A 19,606-nucleotide genomic window follows, 5' to 3' on the forward strand; every position below is an offset into this window, starting at 1 on the left:
GCCAGAGCAGCCCAGGGGACTGACGCGTCCTTAGCGCCACTTGTCTGGCCTGAGGCGCGCAATACGTGTCTGCCGGCTGCCCAGTGACCTTGGGCGCAGGTGCAGACTCTGCCTCCCTTCCTCGGGACTGCCTAGATTCCTCCCGGTTATCTCCTGCCAGGATGGTTTACCCTGGCTCCCGCCCCCGATGGGGAGGAGTCACGCTCGGAGAAACGGAACCCTGCATCTCTGACGCCTCCCAGCGTCCAAGGACCGCAAACACAGCAGGCCCTTCTGGTTCGACCCGCCCTTGGAACGTCAACCCGCAGCAGGGCGCATGCGCCATAGCCTTGGGCCGGAAGCGCCGGGAGAGGCTTGCTTCCTACTGGAACTAGCAGCGGGAGCCCGTAGAAACTCTCGGAGGCGTGGCCACGAGTGTTTATCCTATGGGCGCTTGGGGGGCGTGACAGAGCTTAGAGAAAGACCCAATGGAATTGTGGGAGGCGGGACCCGCGGGGCAGTGGGAGCCTATCCCGGCGCGGAGTCTTGCCAGACCTCCGGGGGTTTAGCAGCCACGTGAGTTCTCGGTGGTGGCTGTTACACTCACGGTGGGCAGCATGTCGGCGGCAGCGGCGGCTCGAAAGCGGGGAAGGTCGGCCTCGGGGGCCGGGGCCGGTGGAGGGACTGGAAAGCGGCGGCGAAAGGTGAGCCTGGAGCTTCTGCGGCCCAGAGTCAGTCCCGCTACTGGGTCCACCGTCATCCCATACCGGACACCCGGGCCCCGGGCCCCTTCGCGGCCCTTTTTTTCGGGACCCTAGCTGGAGTCAGCTTTGTCCCTGTCTCCGTGGGCCAAATCCTGAAAGACCTTGCACTTGAGCCGGGGGCCCACCGCCTTTCCTAGTCCCGCGGCCCTCGAGAGATTGGAAGGGGCGCTTGGTCAGTGCCAGGATTGTTGGGACCCCTGACCAACGACAGAATTATTTAATTCTCAGGCCGACTCTGCCGGGGACCGGGGCAAGTCCAAGGGAGGCGGCAAGATGAATGAAGAGATCTCCAGCGACTCTGAGAGTGAGAGGTGAGCTCTCTTTCATCTAGGGGAAGGGAACAGTGAGGCCCAGTGAGCTGGGACTAGAACCCAGGTCTCTGGCGTTTTTGGCTTTTAGATCTTGGCTCTTTCCTTCAGTTCTGACCCTGATGAGTAGGATTCGTCTTGAGGAGATTGAGAAATCTCATCTCCTTCTCTGCGGGGTCTCTTTGTGGGGAGAACCCCCAGTCCCAGTGGGAGACCAGTGAGAGCTCCCTGGTTCTTCGCAGGGACCTGAGCACAGGCTGGACCGGCTGGTAAGGGGAGAGGGATGCAAGACGTGCTTGCTAGTTCTTCATCTCTTTTCCCACACTTTCACAATTGCTGCTCTCAACATATGCCAGCCACTGGCTTTACTGTTGAGAATACAGAGATGAGCAGGCAGGCGAAGAGAAAATGTGTTGTAACGGGATGTGTATTCTACAGCTCTGTGCTCTGGAGACAGGGGAGGGGACGTTTGAATAGGGCTTGGAGAGATGAGAAGGAATCCCTCAGGTAGAGGCAGGGAGGACCTTCAGGGAGCAGAGAAAAGTCTAGGGCTTTACATGTGCAGGAGTGGGAGATGGAGAAGATGCAAAGGCAGGTGTTGGCTGCATCCGGGTTGGGGAGGGCTTTGAATACCTCCCTGGCTCTGCAGGTGCCAGGGTGGGGCATGGTGCAGGGTTTCAGGGGAGGCTAACTAGGTGTCAGGCCTGAGCCTGTGGAATGGAGGTTGTCATACCAGGAAATCCTGGGGCCTTCCCTAAGAGTTGGCTTTAGAAATTCAGCTTCTAACACTGAGCACATGCTGGCCTTGGCCTGCTCACAGAAAGACTTAATATACTTACTTTTAAGGTCACTATGGGTGGGTGTGTGCCTGGCCCTGTGCCGAATACTTTTAAATGTTTCAAAAAATGTGTTGTGAATGTGTGAGATGCAGAAGGAGTCAATGAAATGTATCTGGACTATAGGGAGCAGTGGTGAAATGCCGAAGCTCTGTGCCCCACCACCTAGGTTAGGAACTAGACCTTTTGCAGAAGCTTAGAAGCCCCAGCTCTGCATTCTGACTTGAGTTAATCATTTCTCTGGTTCCCTTCCTTCCTTCTTCCTTCCTCCATTCCTCCCTCCCTCCCTCCCTCCTTTCTTTCCTTTCTCCTCCTCTTCCTCCTTCTTTTCATTTTCTCATTCAGGTATAATTTCCATACAGTAATACTCACTTTTTTTTAGCTTACAGTTTGTGAGTTTTGACAAACACATGCAGTTGTGTAACTACCACCGCTGAGAAGGTGTAGAAGGGTTTCATCACGCTCCAGAATCCCCCCTGCTCCTTTGTAGTCAGTTCCTCCCCCTCTTCAGCCCCTGCTAACTACTGTCCCTAGAGTTTTGCTTTTTCCAGAACATCATATGACTGGAATCATACAGCATATGCTTCCTCTGCTTTTCTTTAAAGTTCCCTCTTACGTGTGACCCCCTCAACAATGGATTGATTAGGTAAACTGAGGAGGAGTCCTAACCTTAGCTGGATAGAGGAAGGGCAGCACCAACCCTGTTGGCTGAGGGCTTGCTGGGCACTGGGTGCTAAGTGGTCTCTGGGGCCTGGTTTAGCCTTGGCTTCCTTGAGTTTCCAGCATCTCTTCTGGGGACATTGTGGGCAAAGTCATAAATGAGTCTTGGGAAACAATTGGGGCATTTGACAGGGACTGGGTATCTTCAGGCCCATGATCAGGGGACGGTTCCGGTGACCTACCTCTAGCTCCCAAGAGCAAGTCCCAGTAGGTTGTGTCTTGAGTGAAGTGAGTGCTCCCCGCCGCTCCAGGGATGGGGCATGGAAGGGAAGCCACACCTTTCAGCAGCACAGGGTCAAGCCAAGACCAGTTAAGTTTCACCTGGAATCCCGTCCTCAAGGTAGAGGCTCCTGCCGTGGGAGTGAGGTGAGGCGGCGATGTCTCTTGGGTCCTTCTCTGAGATCTGGGCCAGCTGCTGCTCCCGTGTCTGGGGGGGGCGGGTGGTGGTGGTTCTGGGATCTGCCTTCTCAGCTTTCCATGTTGGGTCTCCTATTCTCTGTCTCCCGTGCCTTTCTCATTTTTAGCTTACCCTCTCGTGTGGGGAGCACATCCTCCATCCTTTAGTGAGGTTTAGAAAAGACCGGTCCTGTGGCACCTTGTACATCTGACCGTATCTTCGCGGGTCACCGATGGTTTAACTGGCGTGGCCTTCCCGGGGTTCACACTGCCCCTGAAGATTGGGTGTGTGTGGCTCCTTTGTCGGCCTGCTTTCAGTGCTGCTGTCGATTCCAGACCCTGTGTATGTGACCTTTCCTTAGTCTGTAGCACGCGCTCTTTCCCTCTAGAGTTGAGAGATTTCTCAGTGATCTTTCTGGGTTTTGGGTCCCTTTTCACCCTCATGTCGGGCACTGGGTGGGTCCTTTCAGTTTGGTAAGTCATGGCTTTCAGTTTTCTGCATGTGTAGTCCTTGGCCCCGTGGGCCGGCAGGGATGGGGGCGGTGAGTGGCAAGGGAAGCAGCGAGGAGCCATGGTCCCAGTGGCCAGAAGAGCGGGGTGAGCCCTCTCAGAGCCAGCCCCTTCGCGCCCACAGCCTGCCTCCCAGGAGGACTGAGGAGGAGGACGAGGAGGAGCTGGAGGAGACAGCCCAGGAGAAGAAGCTGCGCTTGGCCAAGCTCTACCTGGAGCAGCTCAGGCAGCAAGGTGAGCCCGTGCACTGGGCAGGTGAGGGGCAGGGCCTGCGCCCACGACTGCCTGCCGCGGCCCCAGCCGCCTGCTGGGTGACCTATTCAGGGCCCTGCCGGGCTGCCAGAGTTGCTGGTGCTGGCTGCCCTGGGGGAGGGTGGCTAGGAGACGAACGGGCCTCCCGAGGGGGGTGGCGGGCCGACCTTCAGGGGGCTTTAGCCTGATCTCTAAGTAAAGGCAGGGGTTAGGCAGGCGGAGGCCTCTCCTTTGCCCGAGGCAGCCTGAACTTCCCGTGGGACGCAGCCCGAGTGTTTGGGATCCAGGACTGTGGTGCTGGTGGGGTGCGGATGGGAAGGGAGAGGTGGAATCTTGGGCTGGGTTGACCTGGTCTGGTCTGTCCTTGCGCAGAGGAGGAGAAGGCTGAGGCTCGGGCGTTTGAGGAGGACCAGGTGGCCGGGCGCCTGAAGGAGGACGTGGTGAGTTGTGGAGGGAAGGTGGTGGGAGAGAAGGGTCGGGCTGGTCCTGCTCCTGGGAGCTCACCCCTCTCCTCTCTGTGCAGCTGGAGCAGCGGGGCAGGCTGCAGAAGTCCGTGGCAAAGGAGGTTGGTGTAAGACTGGAGTGAATCATGGGTCCCATGTGGGTTGGTGAGCAGATGGTCTAACTGGGGACTCAGGCTGTGGGGTTTTTGCTCTGGAACGTGGGGGGCACTTGGGCAGACAGGGTCAGGTAAGGGTCTGATCCTTGCAGCCCTGGTCAAGGTGGTGGGAAAGGATGGCGTGTGCGTGTGTGCATGCGTGCATGCGTGTGTGTGTGTGTGTTTGTGTATGTGTGTGTGTCTAGGGGCCTTCTTGCCGGCTGTGGCAGTGACCCACCCCTGCCTGCCCAGATTCAGGCCCCAGCCCCGGCCGACATCCGAGTCTTACGGGGACACCAGCTCTCCATCACGTGCGTGGTCATTACCCCCGATGACTCGGCCATCTTCTCTGCTGCCAAAGACTGCACCATTATCAAGTGTGAGCACCTGGGTGGGGGTGCAGCCCCGGGGGTCTTTCGGGAGGGCTGGTCTGTGGGGGAGGGAGTCATCAGGGCAGACTGAGGCCCGATGGGGGAAGCTTCTGGAGGAAAGTTTGCTCTTAAGGAGGTGTTTTCTGGGTGCCAGTGGAAGCCTAGGAGTGGGGCTGTGAGCTCCCTGTCGCTGTCATTGGAGGGGATTGAACAGAGGCAGGGTAATGATCGAGCGGGGATTGGCGCTGCAGGTGGGCAGCTGGCGGACGCCTGAGGCTTCGTGCAGCCCCAGGATTGCATTCCTGGTCTTCCTGGGTCCTCCCTTCGACAGCTGAGTGCTGTCTTCATCCACCCTTAGGAGAAACTGGAAGAACTCGTAGCCTTGGTCCTAAAGCACCTTCCTGCCCTTCTCCCAGGGCTTCGCGGCTGTCCTTTGGGCTTACTGTCACCGTGTAACAGACGAGGAGCCCGAGGGGGTCGTGCAGGGGCTCACCGTGGCTGAGCCTGATCTCAGGCCCTGAGGCCACCACTTTTTCCACAGCCCCGTGCTGTCCTTGGGGGGGCGGCCAGCCAGTCCTAGCCTCTATCTCTGTAGCCTCTCTCTTTCCCGGTGTCAGGGAGTGTGGAGAGTGGACGGAAGCTTCATGTGATCCCACGAGCCAAGAAGGGGGCCGAGGGGCAGCCCCCCGGCCACAGCAGCCACATTCTCTGCATGGCCATCTCCTCTGACGGCAAGTACCTTGTAAGGCGGGGTTGGCCCCAGGGGGGTGGGGGAGAGAGGTCGGGACACACGCTGGGTGCCCGTGGCCATTGTCCTCATCCTGTCGCCGCAGGCCTCGGGTGACCGCAGCAAGCTCATTCTCATCTGGGAGGCCCAGAGCTGCCGGCACTTGTACACTTTCACGGGACACCGGGACGCCGTGTCGGTAGGAGCTGTGGACGTTTATCAGGCGACTAAGTGGGCCGGGCTGGGACGATGGGATGCCCGAGGCAGAGGGTCGCCGTGCTGGGGGAACCTGTGCTTTGGTGCAGTGAGGGGCACTGTAAAGGACATAAAGGGGGTGAAGGGATGGGGAGAGCTGGGAGGGACAGAGCTTGCCTGGGGAGCGGGGGCCGCTCAGAAGTCTGCAGCTGTGACCTGCTTTTCAGCAAGTCCTCCCGGGCCTGACTTCTGTCTCGCCTGCTGTAGTCCAGGGCCCCTTTTGCTCCCTCTCCCTGCACCCTTAGGGGCTGGCGTTCCGCAGAGGCACCCACCAGCTCTACAGCACGTCCCACGACCGCTCGGTGAAGGTGTGGAACGTGGCGGAGAACTCCTACGTGGAGACGCTGTGAGTGTGCGCGGGGAGAGGGTATGCGGATGTGTGCGCCAGTGCACGCGTGTGTGACACCGGCCTCCCTCCGCCCCCCTCCAGCTTCGGGCACCAGGATGCCGTGGCTGCGCTGGACGCCCTGAGCAGGGAGTGCTGCGTGACGGCCGGCGGCCGGGACGGCACGGTGCGTGTGTGGAAGATCCCCGAGGAGTCCCAGCTTGTCTTCTACGGCCACCAGTAAGGCTATCTGCTGGGCCCCGTGGGGGGAGGGGCTGGGGGAGGGGGTTGGGGGAGGGGCCGTGCCTCTCACTGCTCCTTTCGCCAGGGGCTCCATCGACAGCATCCAGCTTATCAACGAGGAGCACATGGTGTCGGGCGCGGATGATGGGTAAGGGCTGCCTCTTGGATGCCTCCTACCACTGCCAGCCTCGCCTCCTGGAACCTCCCCGTGCGGCGGTGTGGTTCCTTTTCGCCGAGTGGCCGTTCTGCCCTGCGCCGGCCCCTCGCCGATGATCTTCTCTGTCCACAGCTCCGTGGCCTTGTGGGGCCTCTCCAAGAAGCGGCCACTCGCCCTGCAGCGTGAGGCCCACGGGCTGCGGGGGGAGCCGGGCCTGGAGCAGCCCTTCTGGGTGTCGTCAGTGGCAGCCCTGCTCAACACGGACCTCGTGGCCACAGGTGGGTGCCCTTTGAGGAGGGGGTTGCAGGGCGGGCTGGGGTGGGGGTGCTCACTATCTCCCTGTCCCCCCCAGGCTCCCACAGCTCCTGCGTGCGGCTCTGGCAGTGTGGGGAGGGCTTCCGGCGGCTTGACCCTCTCTGCGACATTCCCCTGGTAAGTGGGGCTTGAACGTGCAGCCTGTCTTTGCCACACTCCCGAGGCCCTGGAGCTCGTGGCCCCTGGAATCAGCCCCTTACCGTTTTTTCCTGCCAGAAGAGAGGCTCCTCGGGGCAGGACCAGCTAGGACTTCTCTTTTTCATAGTCCCAGCTCCTAGCAGAGGGCCTTCCTCCTTCTTCCTCTTCCTTCTTCCCCCACCTCCCCTTTCCTCTCCTGCACTCCCTGCCTTGTCCTAGGTGCAGGGGAGCAAAGCCGGGACGAGGCAGGGAACAGCGTGTGCCGAGGTGTGGAGGGCCTGGGGCTGTGATGGGTTCTGCATGGCTGGTGCCTGACTGACCACAGGCAAGGGCATGTGGATGTGGGGCACCCCAAGGAGAGTGGCAGGATGGTCAGCGACACCTGGTGAGTGCAGGGCTCGGTGAGAGTCATGGGGTCTCCAGGACCCCGCAGCCAGAAGCTAGGCCCTGGGCCACCCCTGATACGGGACGTACTTGGCGTACACTGTCTCCTTAAATCCCCACAAACTCACTGTGAGGCTGGTACTCTGTTTCCCTCCATCTCACAGGGGTCAGGGCCTGATCCAGGCGGCAGGAGGCAAGAGCAGAGACTTAAGCTAGGCGTGCCGAGGCCAAGGCCTTGGCTGTGAGGCTGGGACTGTGGTGTGTGTGTGGGGGATCTGTTCTCACGTCTTCTCTTGTCTTCCCACATCTCTCCCTCTTCTCAGGTGGGCTTTATCAATAGCCTGAAGTTCTCCAGTTCCGGGGATTTCCTGGTGGCCGGGGTGGGGCAGGAGCACAGGTATGAGGCACCGTTGGAGTGGGGAGGTGGACGGTGGCGCTGGCTGGGCCAGCGGGTGGGTGGTGGGGGCTGGGCCTGGCCTCAGCGTCCTTTGGTTCCGTCCCCTGCAGGCTTGGCCGCTGGTGGCGCATCAGAGAGGCTCGGAACTCCATCTGCATCATCCCGCTCCACAGGGCCCCCAGGCCCCCCGCCGGCTCCTGACTCTTCTCCCCTTTATTTAAGTCCTTCCCAGGCCAGGCCCTGCCCTGTTTGTATTAAAAGCCTCCTCTTTTGGGCCTTGTCTCTTGCAGCTTCTTGGGTGGGGAAGGAGGGTGATGGCACAACTGGGTTGGAAAGGGCCAGGGAGGGACAGGGCTCCCAAAGTCCTGATCACTGAGGGCTTTTTTTTTTTTTTTTTAAGATTTTATTTATTTATTCGTCAGAGAGTGGGCAAGAGAGAGCACAAGCAGGGGGAGTGGCAGGCAGAGGGAGAAGCAGGCTCCCTGCTGAGCAAGGAGCCCAATGCGGGACTCGATCCCAGGACCCTGGGATCATGACCTGAGCCCAAGACAGATGCTTAACAAACTGAGCCACCCAGGCATCCTGGCTGAGGGCTTTTTATCCTTTTCCATGGAACTCGAGGATGGAGACCTCAGCCAGCTCCTGGTCCCTGAGTATCCTCTAAGACCTTATCTGTCCCGCTCCCCGCCCACGGCTCTGGGCTGCTTGCTAGGGGTCAGAAGCTGCTGACCCCTGGACTAGGAAGCCGTGGCTGTCCAATGATGTGTCAGGGCTGGCTGCAGAGTCTGAGAACTGAAATGAAGACGGCGAGGCCTGCAAGTCAGGCTGACCTGCCCCATCCAGGCCAGGTCGGGAAGCTGGGGGTGGGTGGGGTGGGACACTGCACTGCCTACCGTGTGGGGACAAGTGTCTGAGTTGGGAATAGCTCTGCCCTTGGTCTGAATGACAGCCAGGCTGTCACAGGAATGTTCTTTCTGCTGGTTTACCCACTGGATAATTCACTCCTGCCACCGGTGAAGCCAGAGGCGGCAGACTGGAGGTGTTGCAGAGCAGCAAAGTCTCCTCTTACTGGGAAATGAGAAGGGAATGTTACGGATTCTGCTCTAACCTTTTTTCTTTTCTTTTCTTTTCTTTTCTTTTCTTTTCTTTTCTTTTCTTTTCTTTTCTTTCTTTCTTTCTTTCTTTCTTTCTCTTCTTTCTCTTCTTTCTCTTCTTTCTTTCTCTTCTTTCTTTCTGATTTTATTTATTTATTTGACAGAGAGTTAGCACAAGTAGGCAGAGCAGCAGGGAGAGGGAGAAGCAGGCTCCCCGCTCAGCAGGGAGCCTGACGCGGGGCTCAATCCCAGGACCCAGAGATCATGACCTGAGCCGGTCAGACGCTTATCTGACTGGGCCACCCAGAGGCCCCTTGTTAAGAGAACTTTTAAGATTTACTCTCTTAGCAACTTTCAAACACGCCGTACGGTATTGTGGACTATGGTCACCACGCTGGAAAATATGGAACATTTCACGTATTTGTGTGTCATGCTTGTAAAGGGGCCATGCTAATCTTTTCTGTATTGTTCCAATGTTAGTATATGAGCTGCTGAAGTGAGCAGCCCAGCTGACTTTTAAAAATGCTGTCTTTTGATGAACAGATGGTTTTAATTTGGATGAAGTCCATTCTATCAAACTTTAATACTTAGTGTTTTCTCTGTCCTAAGAAATCTTTGTTAACTCCAAGGTTACAAAATAATTCTCATGGGTTTTCTTCCACAAGCTTTACAGTTTTAGCTTTAGTTTTTGTTTAGGTCTGTGATCCGTCCTGTGTGGGTGTGTGTTATCTATAATTTTAGATAAGGGTCAAGATTCCTTTTTTTCCCCCATTGAAGATGTATTTCCTTTCTGTACTGAATTATCTCGATACATTAAAAAAATCAATACCTTGTGTAAATGTCTATTTCCGGCTTCTTTATTCTGTTTCATTGATCGATTTGTCTCTTCTTTCACTAAAACCACATTGTCTTGATTACTGTAACTTTATAGTCTTTCAAGATAGTAAGTCTTGGAATCAGATCATGTAAGTCTATTTTGTCTAAGTGTGTACCCCTGCTTTCTTTTGGTTCCCTTTTCATGGAATATCTTTTTCCATTCCTTCACTTTTAGCTTATGTGTATCCTTAAAGTTGAAGTGAGTTTCTTTTAAGCAGCATATACTTGGGCCATTTTTTTGGTCCATTTAGTCACTCTAAGTTTTTTGATTGGAGAATTTAATCCATTTACATTTAAAGTACTTACTGATAGGTAAGGATTTACTTATGCCATCTTACTGTTTTCTGGCTCTTTTGTAGTACTTTTGTTCCTTTCTTCTCTTGCTGTCTTTCTTTGATGTTTTGGATGTTTTTCCATAGCGATATGCTTTTTTTTTTAAAAGACTTTTTTAGGGATGCCTGGGTGGCTCAGTCAGTTAAGTGGCTGCCTTTGACTTGGGTCATGATCCCAAGGTCCTAGGATTGAGTCCTGCATCAGGCTCCTGCTTCTTCCTCTTACTGTTCTGCCTGCTGCTCTCCCTTCTTGTGTTCTCTCTGACAAATAAATAAGAAATTTTAAGAAAGATTTTTAAAAAAGTAATCTCTGTACCCAATGTGGGGCTCAAACTTACAACCCTGAGATTAAGAGTCCCACATTCTACTGACTCAGCCAGCCAAATGCCCCTATGGTGTTATGCTTTGATTTCCTTTTTTTTTTCTTTGTGTATTTACTGTAAGTTTGTCCTTTGTGCCTACCATGAGGCTTACATAAAACATCTTATAGTCTATTTTAAGTTGATAACTTAATTGCATACACAAACTAACCTTTTACTCTTCCCCCCAATTTTGTTTTTGATGTCATCATTTACATCTTATACTGTGTATCCATTGACAACTTATTGTAGCTATAGTGATTTAAAAAAAAGATTTATCTACTTATTTTAGAAAGACAGAAAGGATGTATACAAGTGGGGAGAGGGGCAGAGGGAGAGAATCTTCAAGCAGACTCCCTGCTGAGCACAGAGCCCAATGTGGGGCTTGATCTCATGACCTTGAGATCAAGAGTCACATGGTCTACTGACAGAGCCAGCCAGGTGTCCCTAAATTAATTATTTTTTAACAGTTATAACTTGTTAGTATTCTCTGAGTATTAATGGACTGTTAACCATTAAATCAATCCTCAATTTTACCAATTGGGGATATTACCAATGACTGGTTATCTTTATACACTTTTATATCAATGGGCCAGTATTTCTGGTGTCTTGCTTTTGTATTCAGGGCCTTGGCCATTTCCAGCAGAAGAGAATGGACAACACTTTTGTCTTTTCGTTGGAGGGAGCTCAACTATTGGGTGCCATCCTTGTGCCTAAGTCATAACTGCCCTTATGACATCATAGGTCTCCCTCTCCACTTATCTACCCATCCATGGCTACAGCAACACAGACCTGAGGGGATTTGAACCATCTACACCCAATCCATGTGGGGCCAATGGTGAGTAAGCAAGAGACAGACAAACCAGGCTTTTTAGGGATGTCCCATAGATCTCTTAGGATGAGGGCATCCCCTGGCATATGAATACTCTGGGAAGCCCCAGAAGCTGGGGATGTGTGGGATACTGAACGGACAGGGAGGGAGGGCAGCTTCACTCTTGCCTTTTCCCTAACTGCTGATTTCAGGAGGAGGACCAGCCTGAACAAATTAATGAACAAACTGAAGATGAGCCTCAGCAGAAAGAGGAACCGACTGGTTTATCCTCAGAATCACTGACCTCAGAGAAGAAGGTGGAGGTAGGAGGAACCTTGACTTGGATGCCTCTGGTCCTTGTGTCCAAGTGCTTGTGGCTAGTGTTTTTTGCATGATCCAGAGCTAAGAAGAGGAATAAACTCATTCTTGTTTGTTCTCTTTCCCCATTTTTTTTGTCCAGGCTGAAGATGTAGATACAGTCAAGACAGAGAAAGTGGATAGTGCTAAAAGTGGAGCTAGACAAGTATAAGCCCCTCCCCCAAGGCCACACAGGGGTGGGGCTGGGAACATAGGGGCTGTGTTTCTGGAACAGAATGGCCAACATATGGGAAGCTGGGCTTAATCAGTAGTGTGTGTGTGTGTGTGTGTGTGTGTGTATTTGAGCTTGTACGTGTATGTTTACTTGTTAATTAAGACTTAAAATATGAAACTCAAGAGAAATAAGGATGGGCAAGAGATAAAAGGTAGAACTTTATGGGGTGGGGGAAACTTAATACTATAACATGACAGAGGGAGAGAGCAGGTTGTGGTTTGGAGCTGGAGTCAAGGATGGAAGGACAAGATTAGCAAAGGATGCTACTTCTCTAGCAAGTGGGTGGGGTCTGAAGGGAAGGGTCATAGGTCCTGATTCGTTGGGCACATTCGGGTGGAATATGTAACTCTTTGACCCATAGATCTTGCCCTAGGCTGGCCCTTGATATGGCCAACTTGATCCATATACAACTGGGTAGTCAGGGCAGACGTACTCCCATTTTATATATGGGGACTTTGAGATTCAGAGGTCAACATGTGTCCATGTCCATTAACCAGAGAGTGGCAGAGACAGGACACTGACCTGGTCCTCTGGTTCCAGCCAGTGTGTGTTCAGTGCTCCTGAGCCCCAGCAGAAGGGCTGATTGTTGACAGGGAATCAGGGTCCCTTTCTGGCATGCCCCAAGACTCAAGTGGGTGGGGAACAGTCTCTGAAAGTCCTCTCTTTTTTCTTGCAAGACCCCAGGAAATCAACATAAGCCCTCTACCAGTAATCCAGAAGTCATAAAGATCCAGGCCTGGTGGCGGGGCACCCTGGTGCGCCGGACACTGCTGCACGCAGTAATCAGAGCACTGATCATTCAGCGCTGGTGGAAGCAGATCCTGACAAAGCTGATGGAGAAGAGGCGGCGTGCAGCACTGGAGACCTTTACACGGAAGGAGTGGGCAGCAGTCAAGCTGCAGTCCTGGGTCCGCATGTGGCGCATCCGTAGACGCTATTGCCGTTTGCTCAATGCTGCCCGCATTATCCAGGCCTACTGGAGGTGCCACACCTGTGCTTCCCGGGGTTTCATCAAGGGCCATTACAGAGTCACGGCCAACCAGCTGCATCTCGAGCTAGAGATCCTGCTGGGCTCAGGGCCTTGCATTGTGTCAGAGTGTATTCCCCTCCCAATAAAGCAGTGAAGTGGTCTTCCCCCAGCCTCTCTGTTTGACAAGTTCCAGAAGATCAGGACAAATGATGGCAGATACTTAGCGTCTCATATGCTAGCGCTGAGGAATGGGCAGGGGTTATCTGAGGATTCTGGGGCAGGATTCTGGGGCTTTGCCCAGACTGAGCAGATACCGTCATTAATTTGCAAGGTCTGCCATAAGTAGAAAAGTAGAAAAGTTGGTGGAACAGATCTGCCGTGTTGGCCACCTCAGGGAGCATCCTTCATGTAAATGGTGTCCCTCCCCAAGGTTGCATATAATGGAGGCCTGGAGGGTGGTGGTTAGTGCTGGCAATGGCAGCATATTTGTCAGGAATTCACCCACCTAGGTCTAGTTGCTCAGGGCTTGTTCTCTTACCCCCATGATTGAAAGGAGCCCACCTACTCCAAGCTCTGTGATGCTGGCTCCCATCGGTTCATAAACTGGCCCCCATACACAGAGGGCAAGGAGAGATGGAACAAGGAAACAGGCCATTCCAGATTGGCAGGTTTAATAAGCAAGTGAACTTGCATAAAAACTTGTCTTGGGCGGCTAAAGGTGAGTAGGTCTCACCTGCCAGAATCTTTTTTTTTTTTTAATATTCATTTATTTTAGAAAGAGAGTGGGCTGGGGGGCAGAGGGAGAGAATCTTCAAACAGACTCCCTGCTGAGCACGGAGCCCAGCTTGGGGCTGGATCCCACAACCCAAGAAATCATCATCTGAGCTGAAACCAAGAGCCAGATATTCAACCAACGGAGCCACCCAGGAGCCCATTGCCTGCCAGAACCCTAAAAATTCATATAGAGGCCTTAACAGGTTTCAGTCACGTATACTGTCCAGATGTTCTCAAAACCACATTGCTCTCTCAGGGTTGTGTCCTCGAAAATGGCTCCCACTGTCCAAGACTGCAAGCTCAGAAGCCCTATGTCTGGTTCTGCTCCATCTACTCTGCCCTGACAAACTAGTCCTTCAGCTCACAGAGGTTCTGAGACACCGCCTGGAGGTCTCAGGTTCCAGCTCTCTCTCTCGCACTGGAGCATGAGCTCTGTATTTCCTGCTCTGTCCCTCCATGTCCTACTCCTGTGTTTCATACAGATCCTGGTCTCTCACTCTCTGAAGGATTTCTGTCTCCTTTTTCCTTGCCTACCTTTCTCTCTTGTGTTCAGTGTCTCAGAGTAAAGAGCAAGGACTTTGGGGTCAAACTGGCCTAGGTCAGATCCCTTGCTGCATCCCTCACTGCGGTGTGGCTGTGGACATGTCATTTTACCTCTCTGAGCCCCAGTTTCCTCAGCTGTAAAGTGGGCTGATCCTCGTCTTTCAGTGCAAATGTCAAGTGCCATAAAAATTCAGCATCAGCAACAAAACAAGGAAAAGGGTCACACCGACCTTAAAAACTGGCAACTAGGGGAAAAGCAGCAAATTTGGGGTTGCAGTGGAGTGGCCCAGGAGAGCACAGCAAAGTATGCTCATCGTTATTGGGGTGCTGCTGGTCCCAGGCCTCCCAGTGGACAGAGATAGGGAATATACGTTTGTGCACACATACAGCACACATTGCTATCATCTATATCATTTATCATCTATCTATATTGAAACGACATACGATTTCACACTGATATCTCTAATCGCAATCTAAAATCAAAGAGTTCATTCTAGTTTTCTCCTTTCTGTGTTTCTACCTCCTGTTTCCAAGATTAAGACATCTGGCTCCCATTTTACTTAATTTATTTTATTTTATTTTTACTTTATTTTTTATTTTTAAAAATTTTAATTAAATTCAATTTAGTTAAGATATAGTATATTATTAGTTTTAGGGGTGGAATTTAGTGATTCATCAGTTTTATATAACACCCGGTGTTCATTATATCAAGTGCCCTCCTTAATGCCCACTACCGAATTACCCCATCCCCCACCCACCTCCCCTCCAACAACCCTGTTTGTTTCCTAGAGTTCAGCATCTCTTATAGTTTGCCTCCCTCTCTGTTTTCACCTCATTTTATTTTTCCTTCTCCTTCCCTATGTTCATCTGTTTTGTTTCTTAAATTCCACATGAGTGAAATCATATGGTATTTGTCTTTCTCTGATTTATTTCACTTAGCATAATACCTCTAGTTCCATCCACGTCATTGCAAATGACAAGATTTCATTCTTTTTGCTGAGTTATACATATATATATATATATATATATATATATATATATATATATATATATATATATCTTTATTCATCTGTCAATGGACATCTGGGCTCCTTCCATAGTTTGGCTATTGTGGACATTGTTGCTATAAACATTGGGGTGCAGGTGCCACTTCAAATCACTACGTTTGTATCCTTTGGGTAAATACCTAATAGTGCAGTTGCTGGGTCATAAGGTAGTTCTGTTTTTAACTTTTTGAAGAACCTCCATTCTGTTTTCCAGAGTGGCTGCTCCAGTTTGCATTCCCACCTAGAGTGCAAGAGGGTTCCCCTTTCTCTGCATCCTCGCCAGCATCTGTTGTTTCCTGACTTGTTAATTTTAGCCATTCTGACTGGTGTGAGGTGGTATCTCATTGTGGTTTTGATTTGTATGTCCCTGATGCCAAGGGATGTTGAGCATTTTTTCATGTGTCTGTTGGCCATTTGTATGTCTTCATTGGAGAAATGTCTGTTCATGTCTTCTGCCCATTTTTTGAAGGGATTTTTTGTTTTTTGGGTGTTGAGTTTGATAAGTTCTTTATATATTTTGCATACTGGCCCTTTATCTGATACGCCATTTGTCAATATCTTCTCCCATTCCATAGGTTGCCTTTTAGGTTTTTTTTTTTTTTAGATTTTATTTATTTATTTGAGAGAGAGAGAGCATGAGCAGCGGGGTGGGGGGTGGGGAAGGGTAGAGGGAGAGGGAGAAGCAGACTCCCCACTGAGCAGGGAGTCTGACATGGGCTCAATCCCAGGACCCTGAGATCATGACCTGAGCTGAAGGCAGACACTTAACCAACTGAGCCACCCAGGCACCCTGCCTTTTAGTTTTGTTGATTGTTTGCTGTGTGAGAGCTTTTAATCCTGATGAAGTCTAACAGTTCATTTTTGCTTTTGTTTCCCTTGCCTCTGGAATGTGTCTAGCCAGAAGCTGCTGTGGCCGAGGTGAGAGAGGTTGCTGCCTGTGTTCTCCTCTAGGATTTTGATGTGAGTCCACTCTCACATTTAGGTCTTTCATCCATTTTGCATTTATTTTTGTGTATGGTGTAAGGAAATGGTCCGGTTTCATTCTTCTGCATGTAGCTGTCCAGTTTTTCCAACACCGTTTTTTGAAGAGACTGTCTTTTTTCCATTGGATATTCTTTCCTACTTTGTTGAAGATTAGTTGACTATAGAGTTGAGGGTCCATTTCTGGGTTCTCTATTCTGTTCCATTGATTTATGTGTCTGTTTTTATACCGTACTTTGTAAATTTTCTTCTTTTTTTTCTTTAAAGACTTCATCTATTTGACAGAGAGAGAGCGAGCGCAAGTCGGGGGAGTGTCAAGTAGAGGGAGAGGGAGAAGGCTCGGCGGGGAGCCCGATGTGGGGCTCAATCCCAGGACCCTGGGATCATGACCTGAGCCAAAGGCAGACACCTAACGACGGAGCCACCCAGGTGCCCCAATAAATTTTTTTCAAAGATTCTGTCTATTTATTTGACACAGAGAGAGTGCACAAGCAGGGGGGGCGGCAGGCAGAGGGAGAGGGAGAAGTAAGCTCCCCACCGAGCAAGGAGCCTGATGCAAGGCTGAATCCCAAGACCCTGGGATCATGACCTGAGTTGAAGGCAGATGCCCAACCGACTGAGCCACCTAGGCGCCCCCTTAATAAATGTTCTTATCTCATCTCCCCTGTATGTAACCAATCTTCCAAGGCTGCTGATGGCTATGCAGACATTGTCCTCACCCTGCTTGAACTCTGACACCCTGCTAGGCCATTACCCTCTTCTTGTATCCCACATTAGTTGCTGTCCTGTGTGAATGCCTTTCTCACCCAACGTGGGCTGACATGAAATGTCAGGACACCCTCTGCCCAGATATCCTCATTGCTGTGCTCAAGTTATGGCTTCCTACACCGCTAAGCATGCCTCACCTGCCCATGGTATGATACCCACTCCTGCCATGACCTCGAGCATCCCATCACCTGCCCATGGTATGATACCCACTCCTGTCATGACCTTGAACACCCCCCCATGTTCAGAGCCCCCTCCACCTTGCCTGGGTTCCAAACTGAGAAGCCCTCTGATGCCAACACCTTCTTCACCCTCTTGGGATCCATGCCCTTTCCTATGTCACAGTATGTCTTGCCCTGGTATACCTACGGTGCAGTGCCCAGCCTAATGACTTTCAGACTATATTGCTCAGGAAGGGAAGAAAAGAAAATGAGGGAAAGGATGAGAGGAAACTAAAGTTTCCATCTAAAAATAGAGATGAACCATCAGCAGAAGAAAACCGTCAGTCACTTACTAAAATCTGCTTCAACATTTTTACCTCCAACCTCAAGGAAACATGACCATAAAGAAAACTGAAAAAAAAAAATGTCCATGAGAAAATGGATCAAAATGTTTGAACACAGGCTCAGATCTTCTTCTCTTGGTATAAACTCATAGGAATAATAGAAAAAGAATATATTTATTTAAAATATTTCTAATAATACCTAAAAATTTAGGAACGTCAATGGACAGAACTATGTGGATTACTTAAAGGACACAAGGTAGATGTGAAAACACTGAAAGAAAATATATCAAAGCTCTAAAAAAAGATCTCCTACAAAAGAAGAGAGTTGCCATGCAGTCCCTCCAAACTTGGAAACAGCTGGTTCGGGAGGCAGCAGGGGCTGTTGGCTACGACGGGGGCTAGTTGGGTTATAACCATAGGAGGAGTAGCCAACTCTAGCTGAGCCATGTGGTTGGCAAGAGAGGTCCTATCTCCAGGAATGAGCTGTGATTGGTCTGGGGAGGTGTGGCAGGGCCTTATGCCATGTGACACCTTGCACAGCAAGACTCCTGCCCAGGAGATGGTCTGCCATGAGACCCTACACCATACCTCCCTGAAATCCGTGGACATAGCAACCATCAATAGGCAAACAGGAAATTGCAAAACAAAGATGAACATCTGACCAAGAATCACCAAACTTAAGAGGAAACCAACTGCGCGAAAAAGCATCCTTACACTCCACAATGAGAAACACAATGGTTAAGGGAAAGACTAAGAAGGCAACTTAAAGAAGTGAAATTAATTTCTCAGTGGATGGGAGGAGACGTCTTAGCTATAAAAGAACAAACCATTATTAAAAGGAGCTATTTATGGATCTTAGAAAGGAACAGTGTTGAAATTCTAACTTGATAGATGGGATGAATAGAGAATGGACATAACCAAAGTTAATGAGTGGAAACTTTGACAAAAGGACTCCTCTTGAGGTGCAGCAGAAAAGGGAAAGATGCAGAGAAATGAAACGGTTAAAGAAAAGTAAATTTAAAAATGGAGCACTCATCCAGAAGTTCTAGATATGGTTGAATTATTTTTCCTGAGAAAGGAAGCACAGAGATGAAGAGTAGGAGCCTTTGGGGTGCCTGGGTGGCTCAGTTAGTTAAGCATATGTCTTCAGCTTGGGTCATGATCTCAGAGTCCTGGAATCAAGCCCTGCATAAGGCTCCTTGCTTGTGGAGAGTCTGCTTCTCCCTCTCTCTTTTCCCTTTCCCACAGCTCATGCTCTCTCTCTCTCAAATAAATAAAATCTTAAAAAAAAAAAAAGAGTAGGAAACTTAAAGGCATTAAACGGTTTCCCAGAAGTCATTAAAGAGATTCAATTACCCTAAAAAAGGTGAAGGAAAACAGATGGAGCCCCAAAGAGGTCACAGCACAATCTCATAACTAACGAAGATAATATATGTAAATATTTGAAGAGGAAAAAAAAATTCCACAAACTACCCACTAAGGAATAAGTTTCAGACTGACATCAGCCTTCTCAGCAGCAACCCTGGGTATGAAGAGAAAGAGGAGTGACATCCTCAATGTGCTGAAAGAAAAGAAATGTAATAAGCATTGAATGATATACCACCTACAACATCATTCAAGTGTCAGGGCAAAATGAAAGACATTTTTATTAATTCAGTTTATCAGGGGCCCCTGCATAGCTCAGTCAGTTAAGTGTCTGACTCCTGATCTCAGGCCTTGATCTCAGGATCATGAGTTCAAGTCCTGTGTTGGGCTCCATGATGTACATGGAGCCTACTTACAAAAAAGTCTACATCAATAGTCTCTGAAAGTACTTCTGGGAAATGAATTCCATGATAAAGAAAAATGAATCCAGGAGAATGACCTAAAAGGTAGTGATGAGTACAGATGTCAGTAAAATTTATTTATTTATTTACTTATTTATTTAGTATTTTATTTATTTGTCAGAGAGAGAGAACACAAGCAGAGGGAGCAGTAGGCAGAGGGAGAAGCAGGCTCCCCACTGAGCAAGGAGCCCAGGCCTGAGCTGAAGGCAGCTGCTTAACCAACTGAGCTACCCAGGTGACCCTGTTTTTTTTTTTTTAAGGATTTTATTTATTTATTTGAGAGACAGAGACCAGAAGAGCTGGGGGCGGGGGGGAGGGGGGCGCAGAGGGAGAGGGAGAATCAAACTCCCCATGGAGCAGGGAGGCTGATGGGGGGCTCAATCACAGGACCCTGAGATGATGACCTGAGCCAAAGGCAGCCACTTAACTGACGGAGCCACCCAGGCGCCCCAGTAAA

At 50.8% G+C, this 19,606-nt stretch overlaps 2 protein-coding genes and 1 non-coding gene across 3 annotated transcripts; 2 read left to right on the forward strand and 1 right to left on the reverse strand.

Annotated features, from left to right (window-relative positions):
• Positions 1 to 513: 513 nt before the first annotated feature.
• Positions 514 to 7,950, forward strand: RRP9 (ribosomal RNA processing 9, U3 small nucleolar RNA binding protein). Its single transcript, XM_045807249.2, has 15 exons — positions 514 to 683; positions 972 to 1,054; positions 3,638 to 3,747; positions 4,138 to 4,205; positions 4,289 to 4,330; positions 4,616 to 4,742; positions 5,352 to 5,476; positions 5,568 to 5,660; positions 5,962 to 6,062; positions 6,147 to 6,281; positions 6,370 to 6,432; positions 6,574 to 6,719; positions 6,794 to 6,873; positions 7,602 to 7,675; positions 7,786 to 7,950. The coding sequence occupies exons 1-15, from the start codon at positions 597 to 599 to the stop codon at positions 7,874 to 7,876; spliced, it is 1,425 nt and encodes a 474-aa protein (XP_045663205.2). The 5' UTR covers positions 514 to 596; the 3' UTR covers positions 7,877 to 7,950.
• Positions 7,951 to 8,862: 912 nt separating this feature from the next.
• Positions 8,863 to 12,863, forward strand: IQCF1 (IQ motif containing F1). The gene is made up of 4 exons (XM_087867009.1): positions 8,863 to 11,174; positions 11,360 to 11,470; positions 11,608 to 11,670; positions 12,417 to 12,863. Exons 1-4 carry the CDS (start codon positions 11,172 to 11,174, stop codon positions 12,861 to 12,863), a joined length of 624 nt encoding a protein of 207 aa, XP_087723135.1. The 5' UTR covers positions 8,863 to 11,171.
• LOC123798846 (U6 spliceosomal RNA) lies at positions 9,167 to 9,273 on the reverse strand. The gene has a single exon (XR_006781420.2). It is a non-coding gene; the product is annotated as a U6 spliceosomal RNA (small nuclear RNA).
• Positions 12,864 to 19,606: the final 6,743 nt, after the last annotated feature.

The sequence above is a fragment of the Ursus americanus genome, chromosome 14 (genome assembly GCF_024610735.1).
Source record: "Ursus americanus isolate L20-20 chromosome 14, mUrsAme1.1.p, whole genome shotgun sequence".
NCBI classification, from domain to species: Eukaryota; Metazoa; Chordata; class Mammalia; order Carnivora; family Ursidae; genus Ursus; species Ursus americanus.